Here is a 20,110-nt window from a genome sequence, read left to right as displayed (position 1 = left end):
GGGTGATGAAGTGGGGGGGGTCTGTGTAGGTTCTGTTTCTCTCACCATCAACTGAACATGTGTTTCTCACTTGGGTTTGGTAGCTCACCGATCATTGAGACGTGGTAAGTCATACAACATAAAATACATTTAACTTAGTGTAAAAACCTCATTCATGAGCACACGTCTGTGTACACATGCACCACAAACTAACCCCCACATCTGTGTGCTCCTCTCCTCCACCTGTTGTCAGACCTGCTTTAAGTAGCATTTGCTGTTTGTTTGAACCTGTTTTTAAAAAAAAAAATTTAAAAATTGTGGTTCTTCTTCATGTTGAAAGATTCCCAGAAAGTTAATTCATGTGTTTGTTACTGTACAGGACACAAGCTGATGTTTTTCCTCCTGTCAGCAAATCCCACAAAAAGAGCAAAACCAACATCATGTTAATCCCCGTTTCAACACTTTCTGACCTACTGATCGTCTCTGTGCCACGCAGCCCCCAGCCCATTGATTTCTGCTGCAGACATAAAGCTTCACAAATATTAGTTTGAAAAAAGAAAAAAGGCTGCAAGTAATTTCCTAAAACAGCCGGGCAAAGAAGTAAATATTGTCTCTTACTGACGGCTGTTTCCATTGGACGGAGAGACAGTCGACCGATCAGAGCTTTGAAGCTGAGGAAGTAAAAATGGAGACGTCACCTCCCTTAATCACAAGCCAGCGAATTCCCTAAAACAATCACGACTTTAACCCTGAAAGTTACGTATTTTTTCAGATGTCGTAAAAAAAAAACGTTAACTGCTCCTATAGCAACTGAAAATGGGGTCAGCAGCATAGATTGTAAATAAAGATGGACGTAGTCTCCGTGACGTAACACACAGGTTTCTGAAGCTCAGAGTGAGCTGCTCTACCGTCGCCATCTTGGCAGTGTCTGACTCCGCCCCTAACTCGCAGCTAATCCAAAAATGGGCAAAGAGGAGGGGCGTGTGTGGAGAGGAGACTTTGGTGCAAGCACCTGTCAAAGAGGCCACGCCCTCAATCCTCCATAACTGTAGTCCTTAATAAAATGTAAACAGGTGAGTTATATAAACAGGTGTCATGAAGGAGGAAATTATCTCTAGAGACCAAAACAGTTTTTGTACCAGGCTGTAAACATGTTTATTTCTGCTGTAAAGTTTTAACATGGGAGTCTATGGGGACTGACTCACTGTTGGAGCCAGACTCTAGTGGCCATTAGAGGAACTGCAGCTGCTGGTTCTTGGACAGGTGTATATGAGACCGACTCAAATGAATTACAGTATTAGTGTAAGACCTTGTCGTCCAGGTAACACGTGTTGGTTTAATGTTTTTGTGGGATTTATTAACAGTAAGAAAATATAGATTATCATCAGCTTTACCCTTTAAAACAACTTGCAAAGACTATTTGAGTCAGGTCTGTGTGGTCGTACTGTCCGTTGTGATGAAGCAGTAAAATGTGTTTGCTATGGAGATAGCTAACAGCATGCCACAGTCCGAGTCGATTCTCCCCTTATTGATGCAGTGTGGCAGACAGTCCACTCACAGTTCATCCACATCCTCCGAACGCCCCCCCCCTGCAGCTCCCAGGGCCCCCTGCTGTCGCCCCGGCCCTGCCGCCACTCCTCCGACCTGCTCTCTTCAAGCTCCCCTTCTCTTCTACCCCCCCCCTTTAGATTCTCTTATCTCTATCTCTTCCCCTCTTCCCCTTCCTCCTCCCCATCCTGCAGCAGTTACTAAAGCCCCCTATTTTTAACTGTCAATTGGAGAGCGGTCTGGAGCCGCACCCATGCCCGCTGCTCTGCACTGCGTGACGGACTCACGGCTCGCAGGGGGAAAGTGAGATAGAGCGGGAGTGAGGAGGAAAATGAGAGAAAGGGGAATACTGAATAGACAAGAAAGAATTAAGGAGCGAGGGGAAAGTGGGTGGCAGCATGGCTGGACAGATAAGATTGACAGAGCGAGGAGGACGGCGGTGAATGGGACTGACTGCGGATGTTTGTGTACGTGCATGTGTGAGCGAGGGAGATAAAGAGGAAGAGTAGAGTGAGAGTAAAAGAGGGCTCTGGTCCAGTCACCGCCCCGTGTGTTTTCCTGGCACCATATCACATCGCATCAACGACAGCCAGTCCAGATATTGCTCGCCATTGAGAGAGCTAACGTCCCAGATCACATCACAGCACTGTCACGAGCGGGGGTCACTCTCTGCACACATCTCTGTTGTTTGGTGTGTTGTGTCTCTCTCTCTCTCTCTCTCTCTCTTTTCTTTTTCCCTTTCCTTTTTGTGGACCGCTGTTTCACCTCGTCAAGCCGCCACGTTACCTGTCAACTCAGTCCCACACCAAATGCTCACCGAGTGCCTGATGTCACCACCTACGCCCCCCCCCCCCCTCCCCCCATCACTGTCACCAGCAAGTTGGAGTTTTAGATATGCAACCATTTCTCAAAGGCAGACTCCCCACCCGCCTCAAAACACATTCCTGACTATCCAAACGTTATTCAATATTTTTTATTCATATTTTCTGTAAATTTTCTGATGTGTCTGAAGTCTGTTGCTAGGATCCCTTTTCTGGTGGGGGAGGGGGAGGGGGGGCGCACCAAGTCCCCTTTTAATTTAGTTTCTGGTCTAAAAGTGAATAATTCCACGGATCGGATCGTGTTAACGAGGTTCATTGTGGAAACAACAAATCTCCTGTCACGTCTTTAGTCTTCAAGAAACATCAAGTTCAAACTAATTCATTCAAATGAATCTGAACAGGACCCAGACTCTTTAACTACACGCAGAGTTAATGTTGTGGAGCATCGGTTGTTTCTCTCCATCATCACTCCACAGACGTTCACTGATCCCGCTTTTTCTATGTGTTGTTGAATTCAAATTCAATTCTCGACTCCTGTCCCCAGTCGAGCTTTTACCTGTGTAATGTCATTAAATCAGTCAGTAAAAACAACAGTGAAAACTGCAGTTAGCCAAAAATATAAAGACGTTCAGTCTGAAAAGAGACAACAAGAAGACAAATGGTCAAAACAGACAATTAACAATAGACAGAATTTGTGATTTGAATGAATGAAGCGTCACTGGAAACATCCATTCAGAGGAGAAGCTGTCAGAGGTCAGAGGTTAAAGCTAAGCTAACACGCTAGGCTATGAAAACGTAGCTAAGCTAACTGTTTCTGAAACAATAGAAAAATAATTGAACTAAGTGTGCTGCTCAGAGGCCGCCGGCAGCTACTGCAGATTTAAGGTGGAATGTTTTCTTGCGTGTTAGTTCACCTTTAATGTCAATATGACGACTTTGAGCACTCACATTTGTTTTACTGGCTCTCTATCTTGAAGCGCTTAAAAATATATACGAATGTGACCCAGATTCATGTGTGTGTGAACGGGGAGCACTCACATTACGTCATGATCATCCACTCGGAGCGAACAGCAGCAGTGCAGTTCACTGACAGGGAAACAGAGTAGGACAACCGTGTGTTTCCAGGACGCTGCAGGTCGCGGCCCGTTGCCTTCACAGTCTCAATTCTTAGATTGAACAGAACCAAATATGTATTTTTATACCAGTAATTAACTCCTCAAATTCAAGGAACTCATTAAAAATAATGTCTGCAAAAGATAGTCTGATGAAACGCTACTGAACCATTAAAAAACATCAACACCAGCCTTTAAAAAGAAAAAAACCTCATGTTTATGTGTTTGTACGGAAGTAAATTTCTTCTCAGGTCATTACAACCCCCAAATTCCCAGAGACAACACCAAGGGCATGTGTGATGCGTCCTGAGCGGCTCCCGCCCTGGCAACAAGAATAAATTATCCACCTTCGCTGCTCAGCACAATAAACACTCTGACTCTGAACCGCTGAGATGATTTCACCGATCGGTTCAGAGCATCTCTGCCTGCAGGAAATATTTGTACAGCTAAAACTCCAGCTCAGTCTTCCCTCCTCTACCTCAGCAGGTGGTCTCCCATGATGCCTTGGGTTTCGTCCTTGAATTTTATTTATTTTTATTTTCTTGTGGGGTTGGGGGGTGAGGCTTCAGCCAGCCTGCCCATTTTTTTTCCCTCTTCCCTCTTCTGTGTGTGTATATGTGTGTATGTGTCTCCAGAAAACAATCGGATAAGCGGCATCCTGACGTCGCAGACGGAGCCCTACGACCTGTCTTTCTCACGCTCCTTCCAGAGCCTGTCTCACCTGCCGCCCTCCTACGAGGCGGCCGTCAAGGCCGACCTCAGCCGCTTCTCGTCTCTGAAGAAACTCAGTAGGTCCAAGTTCACTGCACTAACGCCACAGTAGGCTCCCCGCCCTGACGCCCTGCATGATAAAAACTACTGCATTGAGTGTGCTTTCCTGACTCCTGACTGGGACGCACTGAGCCGCTCCGAAGTGTTTCAGCTGTGAATTTGATTTGCCTGCTGCACTGAGGACGTCTGACGTCTAACATCTAACATCTAACAGAGACAGACAAACAAAAAAAACAACAAAACAAAACAAAAAAAAGTGTGAGCACGCATTTTTCTGGAGATTTTTTTGCAGCTCCTCATTGAGTAAAGATTTCAGTGGATGGAGAGGAGAGCGGCCTTGAATCAGAATCAGAAAACAGCCGTTCCCCAGCTCTGATGCTTCATGAAATCAGCCTAGTCATCTCAAGCAACTATGAGTCATTGATATTCCACGCTTCCCTTGTCTCCACTTAAAGGCTGCAGCCACTATTTCTCTTGGAGCGTATAAGTACATTAAGTGGCTTCTTGTGCCCGGCCCGGCTCGGTATTGATTTAGTGGTGCTACGCTGGATTTCTGCTGCGTAATGAGGTCTCATCTCATGATATTCTCTAAGTGGAACGCAAATATTCCTTAAGGCTTGTGTAATTTCATCATGACTGCCCCACTTCACTGCTGGCTCGCAGTCAAAGTGAAGGATGACGATCTACAACTCATCCCGTCAGGGCTCGCTCCACACTGGCTCCCTGTCAGCGCTGCCGGGCGCCGTTTCAAACTAAATGGGCGAAAACAGGTTTTGCAGGATGTGGAGCTATTTACTGAAGCTCAGAGAGAAAAATACAAATCTCTCTTTTAATTGAAGCATGCTTGTGCAAATTAACGTAAGAGTTGTTGATAGGCGGTAAAACAAAACCACACTGAATTCAATTGTCAAAGATAGTAGCCCGCAGAAGAGACAGTGTTAAGATGAGAAAAACATCCTCAGGCGGCGTCCTTCAGTCTTCCCAACTTTCTTTCTGCTTCCAAAGCAAATTATTTGCTGCAGCAAATGGCCAACAGGCTCTGCAGTTTTCTTTTTTGTTGCTCAACTAGTGTCGGCACGCTGATAGATCATGTTGGATTGTGCTGGGAGGAAGATAGAGCAGCGTTCTCATTGTCGGGACAATAAAAGAGAAGAATGCTGCTGCTTATTAATGCAAATTGGTATCAAACTGAAGAAAAGCGTTTCGCCCGTTGCAGTGCAGGACAGTATACATCACCAGTTATTCACTCGCTCTATGGTAATATGGTTGATGAGTTTGCAGTGGCCCTGCCCAGATCTTGAGGACTATTATGCTTGAGAAAGGAACATCTTGTTTTTATTATCTCTCATAATGAATCGATTTGTGGCGAGCACCCGTGGCTCGCCGCCGAAGGGGATTTTGGCTGAGTGTAATCTTGACAGGTGGCGTGAACGCTGCTGTACCCATTATTGCAAAAGACAGGCTCAGGCTCAGAGTCATCTCCGAATTGTTAATAAGGTGGAGAGGCCTGCTCTCCTTCATTCATATCCACCAATAAAGAATTACCTTCTTGTTAACAATGGACTTGTAATTGAATTTTTCCATTTTTGAATGTTTTTATGCTGCATTTCGTCTCTTTGACAGGAAGTCTGAGAGGCTTTTGTCGATGTGCGTCACTCTGTGTGTGTGTGTGTCTGTGTGTGTGTGTGTGTGTCCTTATGCATGGGTTTGTGTTGTGTAGCATGAAATTGATGCTACATTCACTCCTACACTCCTCGTGTCTCTGGAGATGTGTTCTTGTTGTCTGGATGCATGTTGTCGTCGTCTGTAAACACAGATCAGAGTAAAACAGCCGCTGCAGGACGTTCTCCGTGTGATGTGATCGTGCGACGACACGATGAGCTTTTCCAGCATGTCTGTACAGTCTGAGGTGCCTGCGTGCTTCGCTCCGTATCTGTATGAGATGACCATGTTTGTTTTCTACACTTTCACATGACCTTTGAAAAAGTTTGCTCCCACAGCCGGCGCCGCCCGTAGAATCCCGGATGAAGCCTGGATGTGTGGATGCTGTGTGCCTGGCATGTAATACGCTCTGACTGTGATCCTCTGCCTCTCTCCATTTTCTATTCCCCTCCATGAGCGTGGAAAGGTGAAACACAGACGGGTCCGCCGGCACCACTCCGCCCTCTGCATTGTGCTCAATCCCACTTTATCCGATTCCTCTTCCCCCTCTCTGAATCCGCTCTTCACCTCCTGCTTGTGTTTGTGTTTGTGTTTTTTATTCTCGTCTTCTCTGCAGCAGATAAAGACGTCGACGAATACTACACTCGTAAGCGCCACCTGCCCGACCTCGCAGCGAGAGGCACTCTTCCCCTGCATGTTCTCAAAATGAGTCAGGACCAGGTGGGTACTCCAGCGCCGGGTTTAAACGAGCTCGTGTTCTTTTGCCGTTTCTGCTTCAGATTATGAGAGCGATCTGTGAGTCTCCACCTCCTCACCTCCTTCCTCTTCTGCTCCACAGCACCGGGACCAGCCGCAGCAGCACCAGAGCCAGGCGCCGTCGTCCTCCATCTCCCAGGCCCCGCCCCAGTCGCAGTCGTCACAGCAGCAGTCTCAGCAAAGGCAGAGGCCACGCCGCGTCCAGAGGGCCATGTCCCAGGACCGGGTCCTGTCCCCGCAGAGGGTCCCGCAGCAGGAGTACAGCATGTCCTCTAACGGCATGTCCCCGTACGGCGGCAGGATCCTCTCCGATGAACAGCTGCTGTCCGCCGAGCGCCTCCGGTCCCAGGAGCGCCTGCTTCCACAGGACCGCCACACCTCCCAGGACCGCTTGTACTCCAAGGACCGCATGTACTCTAAGGACCGCCTCCTGTCACAGGATCACCTCTACTCAAAAGACCGCCACTACTCTCAAGACCGCCTCTATTCACAAGAGCGCCTGTACTCACAAGATCGCCTCCTGTCCCAGGATCCTCTGCTCTCGCCGGACAAGCTGATGATGTCATTGAAGCGCGGGATGGTCAGCAGCATCTCTGGTGGGTTTCGTGGCAGCGACAAGTCGATATCGCGCGCCATCTCACACACAGACGTGTTCATACCGACCACGCCTCTAATGGATCGTTACAAGATGACCAAAATGCACTCCCATCCCAGTGCCTCTAACAATGGCGGCGGAGGCGGGGCACAGGGAGGAGGAGGAGGAGCAGGAGGAGGAGCAGGAGGAGGAGGAGGCACCGGGCACTCCAACACTTTAGCCATGAACCAGACAGCATCTAAGAGGCAGGCGTTTGCCTCCAGACGGACTCACACTGTAGAACAGCTCCACTACATCCCACAGCACCACCAGCAGCAACAACAGCCACAGCACTACCGCACAGGCAGCAAGACTGAGGTGACTGTGTAACGGCGGCCGGGGGGAGGGGGAGGGGAGGAGCACTGTAGTGTGCCGTGCACGTGGGTATGCTGGCGTTGTTTTAGAGTAGGATGGTGGTGAGATCCCAGGACCAAGAACATCCACTAGCTTACTGAGAGAGACCGGAAACACAATCCACACTGTACACCGCATACACCCGCCGCCCAGCTGCACCTGACGCCGGAGAGCGCCGCCGATGGGGGAGGAGTGGTATTATCCAGCTAACTTGCCTACTATTAATTCCACTGTCTCGGTTCTCCCAATCATCCACAGGCCGCGGCCTCATTCTGTGTCTGTGTTAGTGAGAAAACACCGATCGTGTCTGTTGAAGCCTCCATCAGCCCCCGACATCCGTCCAACAGCACATGTCCTCTGTGACCTTTCCTGGCAAATCTTAAAGGGCTTTGCATGGTTAAACACAAAGACCGACTCCTCCGTGACTTCTGTTGTGCAACACAACGCCACCAACAAGCGATGAACCAGGATGAGCCTGTAACAACTTTATAAATATATAAATAAATGAATAAAAACCAACCATTTGTATACCCCCGTCCTACTCATACTCTGATCTCAATGAGAGAAACTGAAATGGATGTTATCAGCACTTCTATTCGGTGCCTCCTTCCATTTCTGAAGACGAAGTGGTTTTGTGGGTTACAAAGCACAATCAATAAAAAGATATTCTGTTCTGTTTTTGATTCTGTTTCTGAGTTTGAATAGTGACGGCTAGCTTGTTTTGTTCTTAAAGCAACGACGGGTTTTTTTGCTTCCAGTAGACGATTGTAAATAAGCTATTTTAGAAGCAGTACCATGGACAAGTCTGCACTGGATGGACTTTGTATTAGACTGTCTGTTTTCAATAGATTCTTAAAAAAAAAAACCAACTATAAATCATCACTGTTTCGTGAGTTCAGAATAGAAACCCACTTAACCAAGTATTTGACAGGATAAATTAATACTATACTGTGTGTGTCTTTGAAAACTGTTTGTACGAACCAAAAAGTGAATGAATGTGTCGTTGATAACAGATATACCACTGTTCATATTTGGATGTAGACTGTGTTCCATCGACATCAGAGGAGTCGAGCATCATGGAAATGGATTATAATTCTTGTCAAAGTAGGGTCAAATAAACCATCCATATTTTTCTAAACAGTCAAGAGATGTGTGTGTCGTGTCGGTGTGTTTCTTACTGCTTTTTCTAAAAAGTCAAGACGGATTCTGTGAGTGTTTATTGCACATCGACGAGCTGACAGGGCGAAATGCTGAATATGGTTTTCAAAGAACCTGATATTGACTGTTGGTGAGAGAAAAACACAAAAAACAAACACAAACTTTTAAATAAATAAATATATATATATATATATATATATATATATATAGTATAAAGTCAAACTTCAACAGCAGTCTGGCCACCAGCTGATCACGCCTCCTCCTTACTGTATGTGCTTAGGTTTTGTTGATTTAACTGAAGCTGCATCCACTTTAATATGTTTTAGTTTTAAATCATTTGGAGTTTTCAGTTCCTGAAACAGAGACTTTTAGAAACACTACTGACCCCTTTTATTTTGAAAACCCTGGGCTTGTGTTGTGAGACTTTTAGAAACGATGACATCACACCCGCCTCGCCTCCTGATTGGCTCTGATCAGCCTGGACTACCACTGGTGAAAACCACATGACCATGATATACAGGGTTACTGACCTAAAGTTTATCAGTACATTCATGAATACATCACCTGGTATAGGATCTGTGTTTTTGCCAGCAGCAGCTTTTCAGCTAAATTTCTGTAGAATAGTAAATCCACTTCAAAATACAACAACTACAAATGTGAAGCGACTGCACATCCACAACACTCAAACTCCAGTCTTAGTCTATAGACATGTACTGAGCTGCAGACTGAATCTGAGAAGTGAGTCTTTCTCAGATGTTTAGGTTTCATAAAATCACAGTCCTCAATCTGAATCACGAGTCTCCCCACACATTTAGTTAAACTCATGTGATCACATGATTAATTATACATATGGTTGCCTGGATACAAAGTCTGTCACTTCTACTCCACAAATCTCTGCATCCTGTTTCTGCTCTGATTTTATTCTGAAAGTCCCGACCAGAAGTTGTGATTAGCATCTTTCCGCCACTTTGACGCTTGCGCTGCTTCGCCAAACTCAGCGAGGCAGAACCAGCTGCAGTTAGCGTGCTAGCTGTTTAAGAGCTAACATGGTCTGGTTAGCAGAGCCTGAACTTTTCACATTAAATATCTAATTATAGAAACTTTTAATGAGTCGATCTGTACGACTCTGAAAAGTCATATGACAAAGTCAAAAGATGACCACCAAGATGAAAAACATTTCTTTTAATTCATTATGAGTTTAACTTGTAAACATAAACGTGTTGTAAACTTGTACCTCGGTGGTAAACTGGCCCTAATGTCAAACTGATGACTTGTTGTTTCTCGAACACAAGACAAGAAACGCACATAAAGACACATTTCATAAAAAAGAAAAAAACATACCCAGGTCATCTGGGTATTATTGATCCAGCTGCGATCTGCTAACAAGACTTAAAGGTTAACACTAACCCCATAAATAAGAAATAAATAATATAATAATAAAATAAAGACCCATTAGACCTGTTTCTTTTTCCCGAAATATTAATGTATCCACATCATCTGCTTTTATTTTGAAAGCCACAGTGACAGAGAGACAGGACGTCACACGTGCACCGTTACATCGCTTGTCGAGACACGAAACGACGGTTATATTCAACCACGACGTCAGACTCACTCTCCCTTTTCAACCAATTTCAGCGTCGACATCTAGACGTGCTCTGACCTCACTTACAGGAAGTCCACCAATCTTAAACATGACGCTGTAGTTTCAGTGTAAAATGGTAAAATTACAGGTCATGATGACTGTGTTGAGTCTGACGGAGAAACCATGTGTACACACTTTATACATCTCAGGCTCAGAGACACGGGTTTCTACAGATTTATAAAACAAAGCTGGGGGCGTGCACATTGAAAAGCAAGGGGATGCACAACAAGGGCGTACAGCTGCATGATGGGAAGTGTAGTTTGACCCACAGGGACTAAAAGGATATGTTGTGCTCTGCTGCTGCGACACATTATCTGACAGTACGTCACGTGTCTGACCGACAGCCTCAGCACCATGTACGGCGCCGCCGTTAGCCGGGGCCCTGCTTCAATCTGACATCTGAATTAATATGGTTGACTCTGATACTGGTCAGTGCAATTTCAGACCTGCTTTAAATTCATGGAGGTCCATGGGTGTGAACGACAATTCTCACAGCAAACAACGGAGCCTGCAATTCTACTCCTCCACAAACACACCAGAGAAAAAAAAGAGAGAAAGGAGAAGAAAAGGAAAAGCGGAATAAGTTTGGGTTTCCAATTTACACTGATCCTCTAGCCCATCACCATTTAAATGAAAATATGAGTCTGCAATCAAACAGAATCTATGTACGGGAGAGCAGCTGAAGCGTGAGAGGCAAGATGGCAGCTGGAGGAAACTGACCGGGAACAGGGCTTTCCATTAAATAATCAGCAGCTTTCCACATCTCATAAGACACAACAATGTATTTCATTACCGCCTCCTCCACTTTTAATACAAACACGATGCAGGGGCAGATGGCTTATTGTGCTGCTTAAAAATTTAGCTTGCACTCTGTTTCCTTCTCCGTTCCTCTCGTTTCTGGTCTCCACTTGAAATACAACAGTGAAGTTTCCCAGTGACATTCAGAGAAGATGCAGCTCGTTATGACCTCGATTTTATCTAGAAAATCTTTTAAAATGAGAAGCATTTGTTCCACTGTGAGACTGTTTTTTTTTACCTCGCAAAAGGTCAGAAGACGATGATAGCGGTCCGTCCGGACACACAGGCGTCTGCAGTTTAGTTCAAGTGCATCATTTCTTCTGTCTCTTGAGCTCAGGCGTCAAACGTTTGTCTCTTTCACTTTCTCTTGACTTCCTCAACCACTTCTACCTGCTGCACTTCAGAAAGCTCCATCCCTTTACTGCAACACACACACACACACACACACACACACACGACTCGTATCATAAAGTGCCAATTGACATAAGAAAGCAGAGGTGCAGGACGGACGTCGTCCTCCGTCAGCTCCAGTGTCTCGAGGAGTGAATCACTCTGGAGCCACAGAAGAGGAATGAACCTGAGCAGAGGCTGCAAACTAAACCGGAGTTAGCTCACTTCAGCCAGAGCTTTGGTTTCAGCAGAGGAGGCCACACAGAGACATAAAAAACCTCTATACAATCTAGGGCCGGACAATTAATTGAAATATAATCAAAATCGGAAAATGACCAAGTTTTTGCTGAAGGTAAAATGTGCGTTGTTAGCACCATAAGCTCCGCCTACAGATCAGACTCTCCAGATGTAAAGGAAACATCACAAAAATCACATCATCATCATTTTTATATATTTTTTTAATCTCAATATAATCCATGTAACCTGATAACAAAAAGTGCTTTCTATAATAATCTAAAATGCTACTAATGTATGCTAATGTCCAATTCTAGTTTTTATTCACTGTAAATAAAACTATAGCCGACATGAGAGGGTGGAAGAACTTTTTTCAGCCCTTAGAAAAAAAGTCTCCAGGTCCAATGAAGCTCCAGCAAAGCAGGACAGACTGTCCTTTGCCTGGGAGGCAAAACTCAGGGCAGGAACGTCCTCAAGTCACCTGCTGCACCAACAGCTCCTGTAGCTGAAGGTAACTCAGAGGAGAGAGACATGTCCTCCTGTCCCCAGTGGAAATCACATCCTTGCACCTCAACATTGAGTTGATTGTCTGTCCCCTGTGCCTGACCATGAACACATCCTGTTCTCTCATGCTGCTCATTCCACCTTAAAACTACGGAGGAGCAGTGATGTCACAGGAAAGGTAATAAAGCATTTCCTTCATTTCATTTTTTAATAGGCATTAAAAACATGATTTATTAATGAACGATTAATCCATCAATAAATACTTCAGATTTAAAAATGGATTTACACAAACAGCATAAAACACTCATTAAATAAACCATTTATAAATACAGTTAATAATTCATGGATAAATAATAGAATTTCATTTCCTTTTTCCATTAGCTTTTCCTTTTCCTATTAGCTTATCCATTAGCTTAGTCATTTAGCTTCTCCTGTTAGCCTCTCCATTCAGTGCTGATAAAACTAGGCTAAAACAATCCCAATTATGTAACAAGCTCTCTGATTGGTTGGAGCTAACCAGTCACCACCACTGAAGGCCCAGAGTGTCACAGACAGGCTAAAAGGAGAAGCTAAATGACTACGCTAATCGATTAGCTAATAGGAAAAGGAAAAGCAGCTGAAAAAAGGAAATGTAAATTGAAAAAAAAAAATCCTTTTCAAATTCTATTATTTATTCATGAATTATTAAATGCATGTATAAATGGTTTATTTACTTAGTGTTTATACTGTTTTTGTAAATCCATTTATAGATCTTAAATATTTATTGATGGATTTATCGTTCATTTATAAATTCTTTTTACAATTCATATTTGCGATTAATGAAATGCCTTATTACCTTCCGTGCTCCTCCATATAAACCAGCCTGATGCAGTTGATCATTCAGGGACCTGAAACTTCTCACCAGTAACAGGAAGGTTAAAAATAATGGTTATATAGATAAACAAGAGGTAGAAACTAAAAACAGGTGTGTGTGAGTTGTTCAGGTGGAGATGTGGTGACCCCAAAAAATTACATTAAATAAAATAGAGGTATTTTTAAAATCAAGAACAATGACATTGGAAACCTCACAGAGCTTTTTGCTTCGGCACTATTATCTCTTAAACAATAATTCCTATGAAGACTGTCGACAGCGTCTTCCATTGAATATTCAGAGTGTTGTTTTTAATTGAAATATTAAATGAAAGAAAACAAAAAAAAAATAATTGCACACTGATCTTTTAAATACATCTAAAATCTAATTAAAGACAGGCTTTGATGACAGGATTTCAATAGGATGTCATTGAATTAAAAATGCAGAACCAGACAAAACATGATAACTGATACTATACTGGTCACAAAAACCTCAGTGTGTGTTATTACACAGGTGCCAGCTTGAATGTGGATGGAGATAATCGTTGCCATTATGAGTCACAGTAAGCTGCTAACACGCAGTAGGTGCTGTTGCTGGGACTAGTTTCTGCCTGACTGCTCAGAATCGTGCCCTAAACCGCCGTCCTCTCCCGGCTTATCTCCCTGCATGCAGGACCCAATCCCAGTTATTTGTGATAATCCACAGATTGTAGGCAGCTAACAGACATTTGTTTCACGACAGATGCCAGATTCAGATAAACATTTAATTAGCAACTCATCAGCTCTGTCAAAGCTAATTACCCCAGTCTCCAGCCCTCGCCAAAAACTGCTCCTCTCGCAGTTGGTCTGCACAGCAGCTGAGTGAGCGAGCTGGCTGCGGCGGGAAACCAGGAGCGAGGAGCCAGAGGCTGCACACAGCCGAGGCCCTCGCATTGTACCGGGATTGTGAGCGGCTAATCCAGCTATTCTGCCACAGCCGAGCATTATGGGTCAGCGCAGTGGGCAGAGGGGGTTAGATAGAATTACAGGCTGAGACAACATGGTGCTATTTATCAGCAGCGGACACGCCTGTTGTGAAAACGCTTTCAGTTGCTACGACAGCACATTTCTCAGCGCTCAGCGGGAGTGTGAAGTCAATTTTAGGACGGGAGGTGGACACTCAAGTGGGTTTCTGGGAAGTGTAGGAGAGGAGAGACGGATTAGGAACAAAGGTGACAACTGAGAGGAAGATAAACCTGCGTTTCCTCCACCGGGATAATTAGCTCGTCCTCCTGTCAGCTGGTTATTTTGAAGGTTTATGTCAAACGTGAAAATTGGAGTGTGAGAGAGATGGAAAGAAAAAAAGGCGGGAATTCAAGGCATCATCTCCATGGTTATTAGTCAATTTGAGCCCTGCAATCACATTATGACATCTCACTGAAATACATATCACACACACCGAGGCATCCCTACAGCATTCACATTCAGAGCTTCTCTGGACTGACCTGTAACCTAGCAACCGCCTGACGTACCACACAAGCAGATGATTAAAGGTACCTTCTTTTCCATTCCAAGCATGCAACTCCCCCCTCCATCCCCTCACCCCCACTCCCCCCTTTGACTCCAGCATTCTCCTCTCAGTAGCATGCCAACACCACTCATATTACTTACAAATATGAAATATGAAATCTCCATGCTGTTTTTAGCCTTTTTGAGACCGGGGGTCTGCGGCTGCCGCAGTCTGTCTGCAGAGCCCCATCATTACCTGCTCCGGAGAGCTGTGAGGCATCCGGCATCTCACGTCACATCAGAGCAGGGGCTGATCTCCAGGGGCGGTTGGAGGACGCTTTGGGTCTCTGGGTCTGCACCACTGCTCCACGAGCAGGGAGGAACGACGTGCAGGCCGACGCCAGTGATTGTGAATCACTGCATTTGAAAGTCTGTTAGCCTGCTCTAAATGTTAGCATGCCCGGCTGAGATCAATAAATGCGTGGTGTTTCTAAAGTCAATGAGTAAATCGTGTTGATAATCGTGATCTCAATATTGATCAAAATAATCGTGATTAGGATTTTTGCCATAATCGAGCAGCGCTAGTATTTTGTGGGATTACACATTAGAAAAAACCCAATTTATGACACGTACACGTCTATATCAGAGCTGAGACTAACAGTCTATCCTCCACCATGACCCAAGAAGCATCAAAAACACCATTCCTCATGTTCACAGTCTCTTTCTCTTAAAACAATAAAACATACCAGACAAACAATAAAGCAGAAGTCTAACCTGTGTGTTTGTCCAGGTATGTTTTGATCCAGACTCGGTCAGTCCATGTGTTTGGTCCATACTGAACTACAGTCTCTCAGATACTGGACGGACCGTCATGAAATGTGGTACAGACGTCCACACGGCCCCCGGAGCGCTGAAACCTACCGACTTTGACAAACCCAGGACTTTTACTCTTACACAAGTCTCCATGAAATATGATGCAAACATTCATGTTCTCTCCCTGGACGAACTGTAATAACTTTGATGATCTCCTCACATTTTCCTCTAACCACATCATCAGGTCAACATTTCAATTAGTCTGGGCTCTACAGGACTCAGGAGTTCAAACACAAACCACACTGTTCCCACTGAGTCCAGCTGTGGCATCTCTCTACTGGCTCTATTTAATGAAGGCATAAAATACTGACAATAATAATAATAATAATAATGACAACAGCTATTATTGTTATTACAATAGATTTATATGTCCAGCAGTTTGATTTGCAAACACACATATCTGCAAAACTAAAGACATTCCTATCAGCTGTACTTGTGTTCAGAGCTAATTTGCAAATGTCAGGATGCTAATATGCTAATGTGCTATGATGGTGGACATAATAAACATTAAAACCACAGCTCATTTTACACATGTGAAAAAAACTTGTTAACATCTGTTTTTTTGTCAGCAATGTAAAAGAGAACAATGAGCATCAGCTCCCGGGTCAGGTGACTGCAGCGGTCCCGGGTATGTATCGGCTCCGCTCTGATTAGCAGTGACGTCAACGTGACACTCACACATCTCCGCCCTTTTACCGAGCTGTGAACACACCTGTCACCTGCCCAGCACGGTGCGGTTTAACCAGAAGGACATACCTTCCTCTGACAGTGAGCTGCACCCCCCCCCCCCCCCCCCCCCCCCGGAGATACGTTTTTAAAACACGCAACCACCGACCGAGCAGAAACCCGGGGATTAGACGGATCCATGTTGCTAGCTGAGGCAGCTAACAGCTAACTGTCCAAACCCTGGTGGCCCGCGACCAGTTTAAAGCTCGTGTGAAACAGCTCAGCAACACACACACAGATATAAATGCTTAAACTTTAGCTACACATCGTTAGCTCACATAGATTCTCCACAATTCAAGTGATAACCATGAAACTGTAACACAACAGTATAATTCAGATTTACCAGCATCGGATAACCAGCAAGGGTAGAAACGGCGGTGACTCCCTACCTTTGTAAACATCGTGAAATCCGATTCTCTGTGTGTTCCTCAGTTGTTTATATTCCTTAAGTCCACAAGAGTCCAACAATCAAAAGAATCAACAGGGTTTTGCATAAAAAATATTCCAAGTTGTGAATATTGTCATGTGGAGTCCACTGGAGAAACTGTCCTATCAGTTCACTCCATGTTGTAACTGCTGTTTGTCTGACTGACTGTCTGAGGTCCTGACCTGCTAGCTTAAACCTCTGGCCAGAAAATGGTAAAACTCAGCTCAGTCCTGGGCTAGGGCTAGGGAGGTGACTTTTGGCCCCACCCACAATAAATCAAAATGTGATTGGTCAATTCACCTGCCACTTTCTAAACAAACACACCTTCTGTTGTTATGTACTAACCGATAAGGGAGCCAGTAACCCTTTCATGTCTGAAGCAAACTATTGAATAAAAGATCAAATACCACATTTATATAACATTTTATACCATTAAACTTTGGCATGCTCACACTAACTGGGAGTATGGTAACATGCTAAAGGTAGCATTCACCTCAAAGCACGGCTGTGCCCAACTACAGCCTCATAGAGCTGCTAGCATATTCGTCCCTCTACAGTAAATGTCCAAACAGAGCTAGGATTGAAAGAATAATCCTTTGATTGTATTTTTATTTATAATATTTGCCTATCTGGCTGTTCAGCACGGCTGCTCCTCTATATCCATGTCTTATATATGGGGCATAAACTGGACTTTTTGCCTGGCACATGTAGCTTAGCCTCAGTTTTTTTGCATGAGAACGTGTGTATCTGTCATTAAGAACCATTAGAGTGTTTTTATTTTAAAACAGCAAAAGTGTCAACTGCAGAGGGAGTTTCCAACCAACTCTTTGACAGACATCACCTTGAAATGAGAAGTTTTTGTTTACTTGTGTGTGAAGTATCAGACCCATTGTTTAAAAATGAATGTGGTTGGGGCTTAGGTCAGTTACATGGGTTAGTAATATTTCATCACTTCACAACATCACAACATTTCTGTAGCACCACTGCTGCAGTAATGGGTGGAATATTTCTTCTGTGCAGAGCCATCCTTTAGTTGCATGGGCACTATATGTGTGCACACATAGAATCTGTTTTCATAATGTCACCTGAAGGTGTAATTTGGCAATTCTCTATATACTGCCTCACCATCACTGTGCTCCTCCTCCTCATGCCTCTATGTCTCTGAGCGCATTGTTAAAGCTCACCAACAACCAGAAAAAGGAGACGCCAGGGAACCTGGGCTGAGACAGGAAGAAAGAGGGAGGGAGACATTTTTAGAGCTGGGTTCTACTGTAGTGTGTGTGTGCCTCTACTGTACATGTTGAGGGATCCATGAGACTCCGCACTTTCTGCTTTGGAGGGTATATTTAATCTCAAATGTTGGGGGGAGAAGAAGAAAGGAGTGGAGTGGAGGGAGGAGGAGGAGAGGGGGACAGAGTTGGTCTAAAAACTTGGAAAAGAAGAGGCAGGACTGGGAGACTGGAAATGGGAGATAGGGGAATGACTGCAAATTGACACTAAAATGGGACTTAATGTGGAGTATGTGAAAATAAACCACATGCACAATCTGGAACGACAAGATAAAACATCTTTATTCTGCAAGATTTTTGGAAGAAAGTAAGAATTAATGAAAAATTATTCCCACACATATAAAAAATATCCTGTATATGATCAAATGATGGTGTTATTAGAAAATGTGTACATGGTGTAGGTTGTTCTACAGATTTGGAGTCAGCTAAAAAGTGTGAAATCTCCCAATAGTTAAATTTATTCTGTGATATTCCCCAATGAGCTACAGATTTATAACACCTCCTCATAAAGTGACTCACAGATACATGATATTACTAGAATTTTTCCACAAACGCATACAGATAATTAGCATTTTAATGACTTGGAAGCAGCAGTTCAAAGTCTACAGAGCAGCCATGGATGATTCTAACACATTACAACCAGTGAAGGCTCAGAAACCAGCATTCAAAGACCATTTTACATCATGGACTCCTCAAACCCACAAGCATCCGAGATGAACTACAAGACAAGAGAGGCTGATTTTGTCTGTGGAAAGTCAGTTTTGCTCACTCGCTTCTGTTTCTGAGATTTTACTCTGGAGATGTGATGTGTCACTTTCTGTGGGTGGAGAGAGATTTTCCTGCCACTGGACATGACACCAGAAATTCACTCGGGCAAACAGACACAGTCCACAAGATGTCTATTTGTGGAGATCAGATGCACTTTAATTATGCAATAAAATATATGTAGTTCTGCCAGGACTTCACCAAGTGTGAGTTTAAAATGGAACAATGTAGATTTTAAAGCAGCGCTTATTGTGGCCACAAGTGGAAATGACAGGATTATGGAGCACGACTGTCATTTCCAAAGCTTTGTTTTTCTCAGAATCATTTGAAAAACGATCTGCATTGATTTGAAACATAATACACTCAGGAAAACTAGAATCACCACGTCGTGGTCGTATCCTTCCGCCAATCAGACTAGTTCCAGGTTACATCCCTGTTTATCCAGAGAAGTCTTGTAATAAGTGTAAAAAGTGTTTTCTGAGGTCACAGTGACCTTGACCTTTGACCCCCAAAATCTAATCAGTTCATCCTTGAGTCGTAGTGAATGTCTGTCCCAACCTTGAAGAAGTTCTATCAAGCTCCTGCTCTGACTGTCGCCGACGTGGAGGAATAAAAATAATCAAGATGAACAAATCCTACCATGTTAGCAGTAGCAGCTAACATGGTAAGGCTGCTAGCAGCTAGTAGCAGCTAGAAAGGCAACCAAAAAGTGGCCTGCTGACGTTCAGCTGTCTCCATCCATCATGTGACCTGTGGTTTGTAGGTTGTAGTCCCTCAAGATTCTCCAAAGTGCGATGGGACCAAAAGTAGTGCACGAGAGATGTCTAATATTATCACGAGTAGTTTGCTAACATTAGCTAACAACCATAAGCTATGGGTCATATCGTAGCAACAAAAGCCCTGAGTGTTTTAAATGGAGAAAGTTCATTTTATTATGAACAAATTTAAGTTTTCATTTGTACCAGGAAGACTGTCACTAACATCATCTTGCTTAAAAATATTTGGTCCAAATGGGATTCGAACGCTTGGCCCTGTTGGCACCATCACCATATCCACAATAACAACATCGAAGCTCCTGCTAGATCTGCAGCAGCAAGGCCACCCCAGCTAAGGTCCACCTGGAGGGGTTCTCTTTGGTCTTCAGGTTGAAGGTCCACACGTACGTGGGTCCCCTCTGACGGGTCTTGTAGACGGGACACTGGTAGACGTTCCTGCTCTCCTGTTTGTCCACCGGGATGGCTCTGATGAAGATGACTGGCATGGTCGGGGTGAGCTCCTTCAGCCGGGCGTCTACAATCATGCCGGTCTGACAGAGAGAGACAGAATGGGG

At 44.3% G+C, this 20,110-nt stretch overlaps 2 protein-coding genes across 5 annotated transcripts in view; one reads left to right on the top strand and one right to left on the bottom strand.

The window, feature by feature from the left end:
• The window catches only part of LOC111660112 (protein shisa-6-like), a 61,114-nt gene extending 52,330 nt beyond the window's left edge, over window positions 1-8,784 (top strand). For 2 of the 3 annotated variants that reach the window (XM_023413243.2, XM_023413238.2), the window contains 4 exons: window positions 84-104; window positions 4,096-4,248; window positions 6,510-6,613; window positions 6,732-8,784. In XM_023413243.2, the coding sequence (XP_023269011.1) occupies window positions 84-104; window positions 4,096-4,248; window positions 6,510-6,613; window positions 6,732-7,613 (1,160 nt within the window). In that variant the 3' untranslated portion in view covers window positions 7,614-8,784. The remainder of the gene's footprint in view (window positions 1-83; window positions 105-4,095; window positions 4,249-6,509; window positions 6,614-6,731) is intronic. The other variant, XM_023413245.2, reaches the window with a different exon arrangement.
• Window positions 8,785-18,279: 9,495 nt separating this feature from the next.
• dnah9 (dynein, axonemal, heavy chain 9) overlaps window positions 18,280-20,110 on the bottom strand; it is a 127,756-nt gene continuing 125,925 nt past the window's right edge. For both annotated transcript variants that reach the window (XM_087175838.1, XM_087175837.1), the window contains exon 78: window positions 18,280-20,086. In XM_087175838.1, the coding sequence (XP_087031964.1) occupies window positions 19,859-20,086 (228 nt within the window). In that variant the 3' untranslated portion in view covers window positions 18,280-19,858. The remainder of the gene's footprint in view (window positions 20,087-20,110) is intronic.

Source organism: Seriola lalandi, unplaced genomic scaffold, assembly GCF_002814215.2.
Source record: "Seriola lalandi dorsalis isolate HSWRI2012SDOR001 ecotype SW California unplaced genomic scaffold, Sedor1 jcf7180002054506, whole genome shotgun sequence".
Classification (NCBI taxonomy): Eukaryota; Metazoa; Chordata; class Actinopteri; order Carangiformes; family Carangidae; genus Seriola; species Seriola lalandi.
This window is presented reverse-complemented; position numbering and strand designations above follow the sequence as displayed.